At 36.2% G+C, this 19,319-nt stretch overlaps 1 protein-coding gene across 4 annotated transcripts in view; it reads left to right on the forward strand.

Moving 5' to 3' along the window:
- The window catches only part of gphnb (gephyrin b), an 81,636-nt gene that overhangs the window by 30,275 nt on the left and 32,042 nt on the right, over nucleotides 1–19,319 (forward strand). For all 4 annotated transcript variants that reach the window (XM_058755424.1, XM_058755426.1, XM_058755427.1 and 1 more), the window contains exons 3-8: nucleotides 7,077–7,134; nucleotides 7,462–7,554; nucleotides 9,176–9,270; nucleotides 10,130–10,196; nucleotides 11,438–11,710; nucleotides 14,238–14,372. In XM_058755424.1, the coding sequence (XP_058611407.1) occupies nucleotides 7,077–7,134; nucleotides 7,462–7,554; nucleotides 9,176–9,270; nucleotides 10,130–10,196; nucleotides 11,438–11,710; nucleotides 14,238–14,372 (721 nt within the window). The remainder of the gene's footprint in view (nucleotides 1–7,076; nucleotides 7,135–7,461; nucleotides 7,555–9,175; nucleotides 9,271–10,129; nucleotides 10,197–11,437; nucleotides 11,711–14,237; nucleotides 14,373–19,319) is intronic.

Raw genomic sequence — 19,319 nt, forward strand, 5'->3', positions numbered from 1 at the left:
GTTGAAGTGTTCAAACATGGTTTTCACTTCAGCACATTTTTTTAATTCAATTCTCAAAATATACATTTTTTGTTTATTAATCATGTGTGTCAGGATCATGGACCTGTCTGTGTGTGTTTGCTCCCTGTGACCAAGTTTCTCCCTCATGTTGATTGTTAATTTGATTCCAGGTGTGTCTCCTTAGTTCCCTCGGTATCCTGAGTTTAAAAGCCCCAGTCTATTTAGTTCTTGTTTGTCGGGTCTACTTTGTTACTACATGTGTGTGTGCAGCTCCCATTGTGGATTATCTCCTGAGTTTCCTTGATTAAAGACTATTGAATGTTTTACTCGTGCCTCCTGCGTGCTTCCTCGACAACGATTGTGACAGAAGACCCGATCAAAAACAGTTACCTCCGTGTGTTCCCTCCAATTTTGTTTCCGTTTTTTGCTCAGTGTCTTTTTTTTTCCATTGTGCCCATGGATCCCCTCCTTCGCCCCGAATTCCTCCTCCTCCTGCTGGAGCAGGGGGAGCGTTCGCTCGAGGCCCATACCAGACTGTTTCTGGCCCTCGCGGAACTCACCAGCTACCCGGACGACACACGTTCTATGACGCTAGCCTGAACGCCGCGTGCAGAGCGCTGTCGTCCGAAGATGGTCCTCGAGCGGAATTCGCCGCCTTCGTGGAGTGGACTCTGGCGAGAAACGGATCTCCACTCACCATCTGCCCCGAGGATGATCTCGCCAGATCCACTCCAGACCCAGAGCCCAGCCCACCAACTCCCCGCAGTGCGGAGCATCAGCCCGAGCCCACCGATGACCGAGAGCCATTCCCCGCTACGATCAACGAGCCAGCACAAAGCTGAGCGACTGAGTGGAAGATCGCCCTGGAAGTTGAGCCCAACACGTCAGACCAGGTGCGAGAGCCGGCAACAGTGCCCATCGAGAGGGAGCATGCCGTGGGCGGTGAGAGCGCGGAGTGGAGCTCCGCCCCCTGCATCGCGGCTGAGGGTGAGCTGATAGTGCATCTGGGGCTGCTGGACTTGGAGGGGGATCCGATTGTTTGGGAAATGAATCTGGAGGCCAACTTTCCCCCTCTCCTCTCTCCGTCGTCCCCGCTAGTCCCATCCAGCCCTCCTTCGTCTCCTTCGTCTCCGCTGGTCCCGGCCAGCTCCGCTCCTCCAGAGCGTCCTCCAGAGTCCGCACCTCCAGAGCGCCCACCAGTGTCGGCTCCCATTCCTGAGTTCAGCCCTGGAAGCCCGGAGGCTCACAAATGCCTGTCCTCCCACCCGCTCCTGCCTCCTCCACCGCTGTCATCTGGCAGCCCCTCTGCTCGCCCTCAGCCCCTTATCTGTACGGTGTGAGCCCCACGGGACTGCCATCCTCCAGCGTCACTGGGGCTGGAGTATCTTTCACCTCCGCCTCCAGCCTCCGAGGCCTGGACTCCGCCTCGCCCCGTTGACCCAGCGGCTCCACCTCCGCTCCTAGCTCCCTCGCCTCCACCGTCACCCATTGATCCATCAGCTCCACCGGGCTCCCTCGTCCCTCCGGCTCCGCCTTGCTCGGGCGTCAACCTGCCATCGCCTCTGGACTCCGCTCCTCCGGCTCTGTTGGGCTCCTTCCTCCCGCCAGCTCCACCTTGGTCCTCAGTCGCTCCGGCTCCGCCGCAGATCTCCGCCTCTGCCTTGGTCGCCAGAGCCCTCGGCATCCCCTGGATCGGGATGGCTCCCCCCTCCCCTCCCCTCCCCCCCCCCCCCCTGTTGTTCCACGGTGCGAGGACGCACCTTCCGGGATCATGGACCTGTCTGTGTGTTTTTGCTCCCTGTGACCCAGTTTCTTCCTCATGTTGATTGTTAATTTGATTCCAGATGTGTCTCCTTAGTTCCCTCGTTATCCTGAGTTTAAAAGCCCCAGTCTATTTAGTTCTTGTTTGTCGGATCTACTTTGTTACTACATGTGTGTGTGCAGCTCCCATTGTGGATTATCTCCTGAGTTTCCTTGATTAAAGACTATTGAACGTTTACTCGTGCCTCCTGCGTGCTTCCTCGACAACAATTGTGATAATGTGTTAAATTGCTCAAACATAGTTTGCATTTATTGTATAACTAAGCACATTTTTATTAAAATTCCCAAAATAGAAATATATTTATTAATGAAGAGTTACATTTCTCAAGCATGGTTTGCACTTATATAATTAAGATTTATTAAATTAAATTCTCAACATGGAAATATTTTTTTTATTAATAAAATAACACATTTTTTCAAACATGGTTTACAATTATTGTAAAATTAAGCAATTTTTATTACATTCTCAAAACAGTAATATTTTTATTTTTAATTAAATGTTTAATTGCTCAAAAAACATGGTTTGCATTTATTGTATAATTAAGCACATTTTTATTAAATTCTCAAAATATAAATATTTTTGTTTGTAATAAAATAAACATTTTCAAATATGGTTTGCACTTATTGTACAATTAAGCGATTTCTTATTCAATTCTCAAAACAGTCATTTTTTGTTTGTTTATTAATAAAATGTTAAATTGATCAAACGTGGTTTACATTTATTGTATAATTAAGCATTTTTATTACATCTTCAAACTATTAATATTTTTCTTTATTAATGAAATGCTAAATTGCTTAAACATAGTTTGTACTTATAATTAAGCACATTTTTATTAAGCTCTCAAACTTAGCGATATTTTAGTTTATTAATGAAATGCTGACTGTAATTAGGCACATGTCTTTAAATAAGTTGTCAAACTATTCATATTTTAATGTAATAATGAAATGTTGAATTGCTCAAACATGTTTTGCACTAATCATATGATGGCCCATCCATACTTCAGAGTTTTGTGAGTGTTTTCAGGTGTCTCTGCATCCTCCAGCAGTGTTTTAAAAGCCGTCATTCAGCACAAAGGCGCTCTATTATTAATTAAATCACAGCAGCAGATGGCCTTGGTTTGGGAGCCCATCCAGAATTGAAGTAGGTCCGTAAAGCTGGGTCACAGATGTGTGCAGTGGGATGCGTTCTCCTCCTCTGGCGCTCGCTCTCTGTCTTTCTTTATTCATACCCCGAGGAACACGGCGAGGCCAGGAATGATGGTTTTAAGTGTGGCAGGGTCCATATGACAGCAGGGTTCGATTAAACACTCATAACTCTTCCATTAGAGACAGAGAAAGACTCGGCCGGAGATTCTGGCACCGCGAAGGGGAAAATGCAACTCTTAAACTATGCCAGAAATATCACTTGAATCCAAGGGAGGATGTCAGTCCTGAATGTTTTACAGCTTTTGTTTTTTTCATTATTTCCAGACATTTCTATAAATGGACTTATTAATATATAAATGTTGCTGGAAAGCATGCCTATGTTCACAATATCAGGATTCCCAGGCAATTTTAACATTTATTTATTTATTTTTTTTTTTTTTTTTTTTCCAATTTGAAAATTATCAAAAAGTTATGGAAATTATTTTATTTAATTTTTATTTTTTACACTCAAGCTTTAGTCATTCTGTAAGTAAAGCTGTATTGGAGAATAAAGCCGCATTCTGTAAAAATTCTGTATTGGAAAAAAAAAAAAGCATTATGGAATAGTACTATTAGCATTATAGTACTATTTCTAAGTGCTATTTAGTATATAGTATGTAGATGACCTACATTTGCCAAATACAGTATGCAAAACAAAGAATTAAAAAAAATAATCCATACTACTCTTACTATTTCTGCCATATTATTACACTACTGTTGAAAAGTTTGATGTTTGTAGGAAAGTCTCTTCTGTTCACTAAGGCTGCATTACTTGATTAAAAGTACAGTAAAAAACAGTAATATTATGAAATATTATTGTGATTTAAAAGAACCGTTTTATATTTTAATATTTTTAAAGCGTAATTTATTCCTGTGATGCAAAGCTGTATTTTCAGCATCGTTACTGCAGTCTTCAGTGATCCTTCAGAAATCATGCTAATATGCTGATTTGCTGCTCAAGAAACATTTCTTCTTATTATAAATGTTACAAATCTGCTGTTTCATATTTTTGTGGAAACCGTGATATATTTTATTTTTCAGGAATCTTTGATGAATAGGAAGTTCAAAAGAACGGATTTATTTAAAATAGAAATCTTTTGAAATTATAAATGTCTTTACTGTCAATTTTAATCAATTTAATGCATCTTTGTATTAAAAGTATTGATTTCTTTCAAAAACCATCTTACTGGCACCAAACATTTGAACGCTAATGTACAGTATATATTGCATGAATAGTATATAATAGTAATCAATTATAATTTTTGGCATCTCTTTCTTGACTCATCTTTTGTTGATACTGCCAAAAGTTAGGACATTTTTTTTTCATAATTTGGACTAAAGATACAAAACAACATGTGAGAAAATATACACTCTTAAAAATAAAGGTTCCAAAAGGGGGTTTTCACAGCGATGCCATAGAAGAACCAGGTTTGAACCATCTTCGTGGAATGAAAGGTTTCCATGGATGGTAAAGGTTTTTTGTGGAACCATTGATGCCAATAAAAAAAACGGTCACACTTTATATTAGGTGGCCTTAACTACTATGTACTTGCATCAAAAAATAAGTACAATGTACTTATTGTGGTCATATTGTATTTCAAAACACTTTTGCTGCTATTGAGGTGGGATACGGGTAGGTTAGTGACGAGTTTGGTGATATGGATAGGTTTAAGGGTGGGTTAAGGTGTAAGGGATGGGTCAACAATGTAATTATAAATGTAATTACAGAAATTAATTACAGATGTAACTACATATAGGTATTTTTAAAAATATAAGTACAATGTAAAAACATGTATGTACACAATAAGTGCATTGTACCAAATGATTAATTTAAATGTAAGTACACATTAAGGCCACCTAATATAAAGTGGGACCAAAAAAACTTTATTTTTAAGAGTGTAGCACACTGTTTATTTTTTTATATACTGTTTTACATACTGTTTTTGTAATAATACTTGATAGTTTGCCGTGTATAGTGTGCGGTAGCCGTGCTCTGTAGTTTAGTTTCCACCTCACTTCCTGTTTGCTCATCTCTATAGCCTCTAGAACCTCTGGAAATGATTTTACTCCCATAATATTTCATTTTTAGACCAGCACACCCGAGGACTAATGATTTTCTCACTCTGACACTTAATAATCTCCAGTTGGAGTCTCACAAAGCAATTTAACTTGTAAGCATTTTTTCCACAGGGCCAAAATGTAATATCATTTGAATTGCATCTAGATCTTGGATTCTTTTGCGCAATGATTATGAGTTCACGCTCCTAAATCACTTACTGATGTCTGTACACTCAACTAAAGTTGGGGTAGGATTTATTTCAAAACAGTTTTCACTGTTTACTAATTTACAAAGAAACACATTGAATTATGACTGAAATATTATTTTCTTGTAAAACAGACTCCAATAATCTTGATTTACAACTTTAAAAAAAATATTTTTTACAGTGTATTCACATAAAACTGGCTTGTATGATAGAAAAGGATGTTCTAAAGTTATGAAAACGATATTTCTCCGAATGTTCAAAACATCCAGTTTTTTAAATCTTAAAAATGTTTTTTTTTTTGGTTATTCAAACATTAAAATGTCATTCCATTTTATAATTTTGCAAAAATTATGGGAACGTTTCTTTTGAATGTTCTCTGAACGTTTTGAAAGAAGCAGCAATATTCTAAAAATGGAATTCAGAGAAAACGTTCCATGAACGATGTATAAAGAGAACGCTTTTAAAAAGCAAACTCTAAATGAACATTCTATTAATGTTACTGCAAGAACATTTGTTCATAACGTTGAGAGAACCTTGTCAGAACGTTCCCTGCTAGCTGGGTTTAATGCTTCGTCTTTTTTCATCTTCTTTTTGGAGAAAAGAAGCGAGTGAACAGATGATGACTAAATATTATTTTAGGTTAAATTGTACTGTATATTTCAAGAGAGAGATGCTGAAATGAAAGCACAGGTATTTCACAGCGCTGGCTCCCGTTAAACACATTAAGCAGAATTATCCTCAAGCATGTTCTGTTGTTAATTAAACTCTATGAGTTTTCCACACGTTCAGGACAGAGACACTCACTCTGGGCCCAAACCATGTGTCTACCTGTGTCAGAGTCACAAAACGAACCGTCTAGCATCACAAATGCTCTGAGAGAGAGAGAGAGAGAGAGAGAGACAGTCGCTGCCACCAGAGGCTGTAGTCTGAAGTGGTTTCCTTGGAAACGGAAGAAAAGATCCTAAGTTATTTGCTATCAGTATAATGTTATTTATGCAAAGAGTGAACCCAATAACACTCAAGGGTTACTGTGTTTTACCTGACAGGTGTTACTGTTGCTCTGTTATTGAAGAGTATCTCTAATAGAATAAACCATGTATTTAAATGGAAATAAAAATCACTGCAATGAAAGAAAATTTTCAATGTATAATATAGATCCATCTATATATAATATGTGTGTGTATTCTCTATATATTCTAATATGAATTATATATATTATTTGCATTTACAATTACATATAATTTATGAAGTGCTAATTCTTTGATTTTCCAGAATCAAATCTATTAGTATATTTTCCTTTGCCAGGCTTGAAGTAGTACATTTAATTAATCATTTTTATATAATTTTATAAACTTCATTATAGTTTCTGTGATGAAAGTGTGTGTAGGTCATTTTACAGGAGTCTTGTGTGTGTGTGTGTGTGTGTGTGTGTGTGTGTGTGAGAGAGAGAGAGAGAGTCTGCTGTCACAAGGAAACATGATGCTATAGTTTCCTAAAAATAACACGCACGCAAAAAGGGGAAAAAAAGCGCGAGAAGGAAAAAGAGACCTTACATAAGACCTGTCTGCTGCTCTACACCTCCTGCCTCAAGTGCTTTTCTCCTCCTTTCTCTCTCTCTCTCACACACACAATCAACACACACACACACACACACACACACACCCCGTCTCTCCCTGTTTGTCCTAATTCTTGATTTGGCCACAGGATGGCACCATGCAATAGAAATAAAAGCTTGATTTCTACAAACACGTTTTCTTTGTGGTCCTAAAGATTTTCTTCTAATACTGATGTGATCTTGTTTTTCAGGCTTGGAGGAACCATCTCAGCTTACAAAATCGTCCCTGATGAAATTGATGAAATCAAGGTACGGTAACAGGAAAATAAATTGGTTTTATCAACAATTGATATAATAATGATATATAGCAGCCTAAAAAAACACACCACTGTTTAAAAGATTGGCGTCAGTAAGATTTTTTTAAAAGAAATTAATAGTTTTATTCAGTGAGGATGCACTAAATTGATCAAAAGTGGCAGTATAGATATTTAATATTTACAAAATATTTTTAAATGGTAATAATATTTCACAATTTTTACAGTTTTTGCTGTATTTTTTATTAAACAAATAAAGCTTTGATGAGCATAAGAGACATGTGAGTGTTTGCTGACATTTATTTCTTTTTGTCTGGTTCAGGAGACTCTGATCGATTGGTGTGATGAGAAAGAGTTGAACCTGATTTTGACCACCGGTGGCACCGGCTTCGCTCCTCGGGATGTCACGCCTGAGGTCGGTCCTGCACCACATACATGTGTGTGGAGAGTGAGATGTGTGCTCCTGCCTAAAATATTCTCTTACAGACCTCAATAACACGCTCCAAAACTCTGACCATAAGCCAAACTGAATCATCTGCCATCACTAGAGCACTTCCAGTGGTCACACCGGTCCAGATCAGATCTCAGCCTTCAACAGCTCTCAGATGCCTGATCTTGTCTCGTCTCGGCTTTATTGATGTGCCATATTCTCATCCAAACATCCTGAGATGAGCTCTGATATCACGCCAGAGATAGATGGATGGATGGATGGATGGATTGACGGATGGATGGATGGATGGATGGATGGATTGACGGATGGATGGATGGATGGATGGATGGATTAACAGATGGATGGATTGACAGACAGATAGATAGATAGATAGATAGATAGATAGACAGATAGACAGACAGATAGACAGACAGATAGACAGACAGATAGATAGATAGATAGATAGATAGATAGATAGATAGATAGATAGATAGATAGATAGATAGATAGATAGATAGATAGATAGATAGATAGATAGATAGATAGATAGATAGATAGATAGGTGGATGGACGGATAGATAGATAGATAGATAGATAGATAGATAGATAGATAGATAGATAGATAGATAGATAGATAGATAGATAGATGGATAGATAGATGGATGGACGGATGGATGGATGGACGGATGGACGGACGAATGGATGGATTGACAGATAGATAGATAGACAGATAGACAGATAGATAGATAGATAGATAGATAGATAGATAGATAGATAGATAGATAGATAGATAGATAGATAGATAGATAGATAGATAGATAGATAGATAGATAGATAGATAGATAGATAGATAGATAGATAGATAGGTGGACGGACGGACGGATAGATAGATAGATCATCTTAAAACATCTTAAATTATTAGTTATTGTCTTCTCCAGTGCTGCCATAATTTATAAAATGAGAATCATGCAAAATAGAAGCTCTAGTGGTCTCAGATTTTGGAGTCCACTGTATTTCTCTCCAAAAGTAGACTCTGGGACTCTCTCTCACACACACTCTCTCGCTCATCCCATGAGTCTCATCAATACTCCTCTTTTGATGTTTTCCCTCGTTCTTCTCTCTAATGGTGTTTGAAGTGTCACTCAAGGACAAAGAACACACACACAGATGATTATTTTGTGCAGTGAGTGATACAGTAGGATCATCCTGGGTTTTAATGTGACCAGCCTCTGTTGATCTGTGACATTCCTGTCAAGCTTCTCTCCCAGAGCAACATGGTATCGCTCAGAGGTTGCTCTTCAATAGCTCAGAAGACACAATGGAGTTCTTTGTATTATTTCACAAAATATAGAAAGAAGACACAAATAAGACAGCTGTTGACATACAATAAGTGAATAGTGCTCTAAAATGAAAGTGGATACCAGCTCAGATCAATCATGAAAAATGTTCATATCGAGATCTCTGACTTTTGATTGCAAACTTTGGTATCTTGGCACATTTGAACACAGTTTGAGACACCTTCATTTCATCCCAGCAGGTCTAGACAAACCTGAGACATTAAAGAGACATAATTTCTTTCTCTCTCTCATTCTGTCTGTCTGTCCAGGCCACTAAAGAGGTGATCGAGCGGGAAGCTCCAGGGATGTCTCTGGCCATGCTGGTGGGCTCTCTGAATGTCACTCCTCTGGGAATGCTCTCCAGGTCTCACTTCAACACGTCCTCAACATGCTCATCTCAGTGTAGAAGAACTTTGACTTCATTCATAATTGTACTCATCAGTATATTCAGAGAAAACTGATCCCAGATCAGCCTCTTAATCAAAGACACTGACTTCATTGAAATCAGACTTTCATTGGCTCGTGCATAAGCTTCCAGTAGAGAAATATAACAGCTAGATACAGACTTATAGGAACATTTTAAGAATATAATAATGCAAATATCAGAATTTTATGGAAGCCTGTTTCTGCCATGGAATTTAAAAAATCAAAAAGTTAATTGCAACTTTTTAACTGCCAGATCTGACTTTATTTCAGAGTCAAATTGTGAGATAAAAAGTTGCAATTACCTTTTTGATGTTTTTTATCATGTGGCAGAAACAAGCCTTTATGGAATACTATTATATTCAGAATTACAATTTACAATTATTTCCTGTTTGCCTGCATATAACAATAATAATAATAATAATAATCAATATGTATAGACTACTGCAAAAAGTACTAAAGCTAAAAGTACTGTTAAAGTACTTCAGGTTTTCATTATTTTTAAAAGAAGTCTATTACACTCAATTACAATAAAATATACAAAAATACAATAAAAACTTTAAATTTGTGAAATATTATTGCAAATTAAAATAGCTGATTTCCACTGTAATACATTTTAAAATGTAATTTATTGCTGTGACGCAGGGCTGTATTTTCAGCATCATTACTCCAGTCTTCAGTGTCACATGATCCTCCAGAAATCATTCTAATATGCTGATTTGCTGCTTAAGAAACATTTCTGATTATTATCAATGTTGAAATCAGGCCCTTTTGAGTTCTCTTGATTTGTGTGTCTACAGACCCGTGTGTGGTATCCGAGGAAAAACTCTCATCATAAATTTGCCGGGCAGTAAAAAGGGTTCACAGGTAAGAATATATATATATATATATATATATATATATATATATAGTGTGTGGTTAGTCGTATGTACTCCATTAGCCAAAACTTTTAATGTAGTACTTCATCCAATTCGTATATAATAAATGATAAATGGGAATGGGAGTGTTTTACACATAATGTGCAAGTTTAATTCTGTTTGTGGACTTGCTTGTGGTCTCAATAAAATATACATTAATGCGTGCTGGAAATAGAAATAAACATGAATAGTTATAGAGCTCTTTTTGGATCAGTCCAGAATAGTTTACTTAAGGGTCATAATTTTTTCATTGCTTGGCCAATTCATGAGAAACACCATGTACATTATATAGCTTTTGAATAGAATTTGCACTTTACTATCAATTTCAGTAAATCACCTAAATAGTGGTTTATCCCAGTGTTATTTTAGTATTAATGAGATACTATCATAGTTTTTATTAATATTTTGAATGATATTTTATAAAATTTCATTTATTTGAAGTTTTAGTAATTTTGTTCCGTGTTTTAATACATTTATATAGTTTAATCCATTTTTTATTATTTTATTATTTTTTTTATGTTATTTTAGTACATCAGGTTAAACTAAATGAAAATGAGAAAGGTTGCCTTGGCAACTAGCTGAATTCAGTTATATATATTTTTTAAATATAACATTTTATTTCAGTTAAAATTTATTTTACTCTAAATAACAATAGGGTTTTTTATGGTTTTAGTTTTAGTTAACTATAAAGAAAAGTTCTTCCATTGTAAATGTCCAAAAACATAGTGCTTTTTTGTTAGTGATTTTCAGTAGAGGATTGTATATCGAGCAACATATGAATTAAAAAATTTTGATTTTTTTTTATTGTTTATTTGTTATTGTACAGCGTTTTGTTTAAATTAATGTCATAATTGATACTTTTGACTCATCCCTTCACTTAAAAAGTGTAAAGGCTGAAATGTGAAGTTTATCATTTTATAAAACGTTTTGTTTTTGTGAAAACCTATATCTGAACTGCAAATCATGCTTTTTACAGTCATTTTATGGTTTAATTTGATTTGAGCTCTATCAGATGAAGGTATTACAATTGAACATTGCTATTGACTTTAACTGTTACTGTAACAGGGACTACTTTTCTAGCGGAAGGATGGCATTTAATGATTTTACTTAACATTAAGGGGTGAGTTATTTTTTTCTAAATTCATGTCTCAAGCTCTTGGATTTATTCTTCTTTGCATGTGTGTCCTGTAGGAATGCTTCCAGTTCATCCTGCCCGCTCTCCCGCACGCCATCGACCTGCTCCGAGAAGCTGTGGTCAAAGTGAAGGAGGTGCCAAACGAGCTGGAGGACCTGCCCTCGCCTCCGCCTCCTCCGTCCCCGCTGCCCTCCAGCAGCCCGCACCGCCAGACCGAGGACAAGGGTGTGCAGTGTGAGGATGAGGAGGAGGAGAAGAAGGACAGCGGTGTGGCCTCCACAGAGGACAGCTCCTCCTCGCACATCACCGCCGCCTCCATCGCTGCCAAGGTAAACCTGTAGCTATACATAAATCAGTTATGCTATACAAAAGTGTTTCTCACACAAGGACGTAGAATTTATCAGGGATGCAAGGGACATGTCCCTACCAATATCCAGCAACTACTAAATTATCCCCAGCAATAGTTTTGATCGGACAATTAAACATATGTATATGTAACCACTGTTGTTGTAATTTCAGCCAGATCTGAAATTGGTCATACCATTGATATTTAATACGCTAGAAAAGTAGGTCCTTGAAACGGAGCTCTTTGAAATTCCGAATTCAGTTAAACCATTGCATCGCAAAATGATTCACTGTTTCAAAGCGCTCCAATTGGATTGCGAATCATTTGATTCACATCGGGACTTCGGAGTGCGAATCATTTGATTTGCATTCAAACCAAAATGTATTTAGACACCTTCAGCATTCATATCACATTATGTAATGAATTCGGTTGAATAGCTGTTCAATTTAAGTACAAAATTACCAATTTAGCTCAACCGATTACCAAGCAATGCTTAATTTTGTTCAAAGGTTGCATCAGCAATTAAAGAAAAACACTTAAGCAAAACATAATCAGGTCTGAATAATTTTTGGTCCCAAATTTTTATCAGTTTTACTGATAGACTGTATGAAGAATTTTTGGGTATAATATGTCACAGTTCATTTTATTTTGCTATCCTCCCTTACATAAATTAACTATAGTGTCCTGCACCCACTAGTAAAAAAAAATATAAAAAATTATATCTGGTGTCTGAATATTTTTTGGTTTGACTGTAGATCGGAATTTCGGAGCGGGTGCGCAAATCTTTTGATTCATTGTAGCGGGTTTGTTAATCATTTCACGATTCATGATGCACACTCTGAAGTCTCAATCTGAACTGATGGTATAGATCATAATCATTTGACTTAGATCGGAACTTCGGAGCGGGTTCATGAATCTTTTGATTCAAATCGGAACTTCGGAGCTCGTATTGGGAATCATTTGATTCAGAACGGTACTATTGCATATCGTGAATCTTTACAGTTTTAAAACAAATACTATGGTTAAACTATGGTTAGTGTAGCAAAATTTTCGGAAGGGATGTGTTGCCAGGAAAATTTAGTCCTTAGAGGATACATAGGATAAATATAGGGATACAGTTTTGATTGCTTTAGGATGAACAGAGCTTTGGATAGTTTCCAAATACTGGTCTAGATCAACTCTGAATAAAGAAAAGAGAGCTTTAGAGCCAGATTTTTGTTTATGTATGTGAAATTCAGCTAGCAGGGAACACTAATTGATTAAGTTATACTTTGCTATATTCTCTTTTGAGTCAAACAATCAAAACATCTTTAAAACTGCTGCTGTAATGTTGTTGGTTTAATCAAAATTGTGTAATTATTGTCTGATGAATATGCTAACAAAAGCTCTCTTTATTAATTTTGAGTATTTTAGTTGCCATAGCTGTAAATAAAGACTTTAGATGACGTGAAACTGTGGTTGAAAGTCTATCATAAATGTAGAAATGTTGGTGTAGTTGGATGTGGAGGGGGGTGTTGTCTGCTGTTATGTCCTCTTTAATGTCAAAATCAAACCTTCACCCTACAGGACTGTGTTGGACGTTTGCAGGTGTTCCATTTGTCTTCATTCTCATCATGATATTGTGTTATCTTCATGTGTGCTGCAGCATCCGCTGGTGTGAGTCAATATCATGACATCTTCACATCATTTGTGTGATTGTTGTGTTTGTGTCGACCTCATTCATCATCTATAATTTGTGTTTAGAAACAATTCTCTGAATTGCCTTTACACAGACTTTAAGTAAGATCTGAATGTAATGTATCAGACACTTAACTGCATGTTATTTGCAATTAAATGAAAATGTATTATAGTGTAAATGCATTTAGTTGAACTTTTTTTACCCACTTATGTGGGACTTAAGTGCATCTTATATGTAATTTCATAATTACTTCTATTGTTTTGGAATATGATTAATGTGTACTGCCGAATGTAAACTAAAATGTAATGTCATTTTTATTCAAACTTCTATATTATGTATTTAAATATATTTGTAATTGCTGATTTGTAATGATGTTGCAGTTTAGTATATATAGTTTCTACATGCATTACCTCAAAATTTTGTTATTTTTAATGCAATAATGGCTTAACATTCCTGACAATTTTCTGCTGAATACTGAAGAAGTTGATATTGAACTGCCACAGTCTTCTCCTTTTCCACATAGCAAGAGTTTGTGGGTCATATTAGGCCAAAAAACGTGAACAATCTAGAAACGCTGTTCCATCCGTGTACTTGTTAGCATATTATTTTCAGTGTACTACAACCTGGAACACACTAAATAGTACGCAGATTGGGACGTATGCGAAGTGTGTGATTAGAAACATGTCAAGAACATGTTCTACCGCAAGCTCCGTGGAAATAAATGATTTCAAAGCTTGCAAACTTTGACTTTTTACATGATATAATGCACAAATTATAAGAGAGCAGATGTTTGGAAATTTATGATTTTAATAAACGTCCTTTTATGTCTCAGATTCCCGACTCCATCATCTCACGGGGTGTCCAGGTCCTTCCCCGTGACACGGCGTCTCTGAGCACCACGCCGTCCGAATCGCCACGCGCCCAGGCTACCTCCCGCCTCTCCACCGCTTCCTGTCCCACCCCCAAGGTGAGAGCGCCTCACTTCCTGTTTCCTGTCCTCGCACTGTTCGCTTCCTGTCTGCCGTTCCTCTGCCTCCCCACCTCGCTCACCCTGCTGCCGACCTCCACGCTCACCTCACCCCAGAACCCCTGTCAGAGTCCCATCCGTGTGTGGATTACACAGGTTTCCGTTTCATATGTTGGATACTGAAGAATTCTGCAGTTTTGTCTTGTAACAGTTGCAGTTTTGTCATTTTGACAAATAAGTCAAAATGCATTTACTTGAGAAGCGAAATATGTATTGTTTTCTGAAGAGTTAAGCAAGTTATGCGTTTAAAAAAATGCCAATGGGGTCAGAAAAATAAACTTAATTCAAAGGGAAAACAAGATTCATTATCTGACCCCATTTACAGATTATTTTTCTTGTTAAATCATTTTTTTTTTTTAATATTTGTAGATCATTTTCAGGGGGCAGTCTTTTGGAATTTCATCTTGCACAGCACAAACTGTCTTCTGGCATTTATTCAGCAGTTGTATTTCAGTAAAAATGCTACATTTAAAGCAAAATATCGAACAAATACAGTTGCACTGCTCTAAAGGTCTAAACTGCTCCTTTACAAACTGTAAAAAACCAATGTGAAAAGGCACCATCACTGCTAAAAAAAGTATTTAGAAGTCATTTTAAGCCATACAATATTTTCTGTGACTTACAGACCAGAATTAAAGTCGATATTTATGGATGACTTATATTAAATGATCATCATTTTAAATGCTAAAAAACGAGAGTGAAAACCTGTTCATTGGTTAACAGCAAATTCCCTTACTATATATAATGAAAAACTCATTTAATGTTTTTGTTAGTGAAAAATATTTTTAATCATTTTTTAATTTACAGTACAAGTATACATTAAGTATACATATCCCAGAATTAACCGTTTTTTTTTTTTTTTTTTTCATCGAAATAGCTGTTTCTTCTTAGTTTCTTGTCACTTATAAACATTAGGGTTTTATATTGCATCTTATGTTGCTAAATGAATGTTTATTGCATTATTTTAGCGTGACCATGATAGTGTCAATACTAATATATGCCACCTTATATATTAGTATTGACCTCAGCTTGTGGAAAACAGTCGTGATGAAAACATGTTGCTTTTTTCATTGCCAACAGTGTTTTATGGTGGTTGTCAGTGTACTATAAAAGTACAAAACTAATTTTAGTTCTCCAGTAGGCTGGTATGTATATTAACGTTTACTGTAATTTAAGTTCAATCCATGAAACCTAAAATCTTGCCACCATATTTTTTTTAAAGTTCTGGCAACCTCAGCTGCCAGTTTTTTACCATACACTCCACAGATTTTATTTTATTTTATTTTAACAGTATGGTGTATTTAGAATGTATGCAAATTATCAACAAATTTAAATTCATATTTTTATATATATGTATTTATATGATTCTAGTCATTATTAGCTGAAATTATTCCCTTCCACCATTGCTTTCAGAACTTGTTTTTGCAATGCATTTTTAGATTTCAGTGTTATTTTAGAATCATTGAGATGCTATTGTAATTTTTTTATTAATATTACAGTATGGTGCTTTTTGTGCTCTTGCGATAAACGTGGGATAAATTATGAAAAAAGTGATCAATTATTTGCAAGTAAAAAGTCATCTGTTTATAAATGTCTATTCGACTGAAGATGAACATATGCACTGACTTTTCTGAACATTTATTTATGCATTATGTTTTTATCTAAGTAACGTACATTGCATTCAAGCTATACATTTTTTGTGAAATTCATGCTTCCCCTGGGAATCGAACCCATGACCTTGGTGTTGCTGACGCGATGCTCTACTGTGTGAGCTGCGGGAATATGACTAACCTGTAACCTTGACCCGTGTGGCTCCAGACTCTCACCCAAAGCGTCAGCTCATGTCACAGTCATTTCTCGCCCCGCTGTGTGGATGCGGATGGTTGTCATGGGAGCGGGTGTTGCCGTGGAGACTGTGCTGCGCTCATATGAGTGAGAGAGTTTGTACAGGTGTCAGTTTGACAGAGATGCAGAATTCTGTATGACCTGTATGACTTAGATTTCCGATGTTCACCCTGTTCTTTACTATACAATGAAAACATTTACTGACCAGGAGCTGTTGAGCTCCAAATACTAAAAAAGCTCAGTCCATGTAACTTATGCGTTATATTTTAAGTCATTAAATAAATTTGTATCACAAACATTGTATCTGGAAAATACTCCAACTTGCATCATCAAGTATTTTTTTTAATTAGCAATGTTTCGGTCTTTCAACCTTCCTCAGGCTTAAAACGTATATTAAAATGACCAACAAATTTAAATGTATATATATTTTTATTTTTATATATAGTTATCTATATTTCTAGTCATTATTAACTAAAATGATCCCCTTAGCCCACTCATTTTTCTTCTATACAATGAAAGTAAATGGGGTCCAGTGTTGTTTGAGCTCAAAAAGTCATGCAGATTTGAAACAACATGAGAGTGAGTGAATGCTGTTGAATTCAAAAAATGTAACCAATGTTTCATCAGAGACATCATTTGATTTATAGCCGTCCTGATCACTAGCATACTCAGACTCTCTCTGTGTCTCTCGATGTCACTTCCTGTCTTGTGTTCTCTCACTGTCGCACACACACAGATGATGATATGGCTGTGGCAGTCCTCCACACAGTTATATAACACGCTTACATAACAGTGAGCCACTAACACACATACCAGTTCCCGTGATTATCTGCAAATGCAATCCTGCGTCTCATTTTAATGCACAAGTAATTGGGCAGAATGGTGATGGCTCGTTCATTAAGGATTTTTTTTTTTTTAATTTATGTTGATTAAAACCCTCTGCATTCTGTCTTAAGATGGGCTCTTAATGGAATATTTTGAGTTTGAGGTTTTATTCAAATTATTTTTGCATTTGCAACCTGCTATTGATTAATACAGAAAATAATTTCGACTTGTAATTTACTTTAATCATGCAGCATGCATGTACACTACAATTGAAAACTCTGTGGGTCAAGTAAGAGTTTTTTGGAAAAGAATTAATACTTTTATTCAGCAAGGATGCATTAAATTGATCAAAAGTGACAGCAAAAAAAATGTTTATAATGTCACAAAGATTTCTATCTCAAATAAAAGCTCAAAAATATGAAGCAGCACAACTGTTTTCAACATTGATAATAATCAGAAATGTTTGAGCAGCAAATCAGCATATTAAAATGATTTCTGAAAGATCATGTGACACTGAAGACTGGAGTAATGATGCTGAAAATTCAGCTTTAATCACAGCAATAAATTACATTTTACCAGATATTCACACAGAAAATATTTATCTTAATTTATAATAATATTTCACAATTTTACTGTTTTTACTGTATTTTTGACCAAATAAATGCAGCCTTGATGAGTATAAAAGACCCCCAACTTTTTAACAGTAGTGTAAATAAACTTTAAGATGCTGTTTTAGAGCTCTTGATTTAATGCACTAATTTAATGCAATTAATTATTTAAAAATGTTTTTAAAAATCAGAATCAAATATTCCATAATAACCTGAAATGCTCCATTAATCCTGGTTTTCTCCATGTTGGACTATTTCTACAGTTTGTGTTTGGGATGTGTTTTGATTGTCAAAACCTCAGTGTGAAAAAGCAGGGACTTTACTGACAGCTGCAGATGTGTGTTAGATGAAGGATAAATCCACATTTTTGGTGTGTGTGTGTGTGTGTGTGAGAGAGAGAGAGAGAGAGAGAAACTCAGACATATCTCTGACAGTTTTATAGTGATTAATCTATGAATGTTTATCTGTCAAATCTTATTTACACCTCTTCCATCACATTTCCTTCCCACTCTCCTCCTTTCCTCCTCTCTCGCCTCTGTGTTTCTCTCTGTTGATTTTCTGTGTGTTTAGGATGATGTCTCAAACTACAGTCTAACAGCATCAGAAATATGTAGAAGTATAGAAGTGCATACATATATAACCGCAGCAATAGATAAGTGTGTGCGTGTTTGTGTGTGTGTGTGTGTGCTGATAATGTTCCTCCTCTGAACAGAGCAGACTGGCTTCTCGCTGTCACAGAGGTGAGAACATTGAATTTAATGCTCAGAGAAGATCAGATAGTGATGGCCAAGGAGAAATGAAAGAGAACACAATAAACAAGCGCTCAGCAGTGCAGATCCTCAGCTCAACATCTCTGAGTGTGGCTGACTATCACTTCATCAGCATTATTTCCGCACAGAATCATTTCTGTTTGTGATTTCTGTTTATCCAGATTGTTGTGAAATGTTTGTTTGTTCATTTTGAATGTGAAGCTCTTGATGCGAAGGGTCCGTTTTACTCGACATGGACTTGTGTGTTTGTGTAGCAGTAGTTTAGCAGCTTTACATGACTGTGTACCGTGGTAAAGCTGTTTTAGATGATGCCTGGTTTGTTGGTATCTGATCTAGTAAGCAGAAATTGTTCATTGTATGTTAGTCTTGTAAGATTTGTTTAAAGTATTCTATAGTTGCTTTGAAAGAGGCTCAAGATCTGAATTGCATATACCGTAAAATTTCCTTCCTTTTGGATTACAGTTTTGACATAAACTAATAAACCTATTATGATGCATATCCGTCAGTCATATGTAAATGAAACAGGTCAGATTGTTTTTTTGTTTTTGTTTTTTTTAAAGGCATAGTTTATTAATAACTTTTTGCTTATATTTGATTTTATTTAAATAATCACATTTTCAAAATGCATTTATTCAACTTGTTTAGAATCAGCATTAATCTGTTAATTGTATTTAAAAAATTATTTATTTAAAAAGTATGACCATGGTTAAATATTTCTAGCTGTGAAACAAGCAATATTCATTTAGTTCAAATGAATGAGATTGAAGCAAATTGGATTTATTGATGATAAATACAGTATATAAACCTGGTTATTGTATATTTAAAATGCAGTCAGTTTC

The sequence above is a fragment of the Onychostoma macrolepis genome, chromosome 20 (assembly GCF_012432095.1).
Source record: "Onychostoma macrolepis isolate SWU-2019 chromosome 20, ASM1243209v1, whole genome shotgun sequence".
NCBI classification, from domain to species: Eukaryota; Metazoa; Chordata; class Actinopteri; order Cypriniformes; family Cyprinidae; genus Onychostoma; species Onychostoma macrolepis.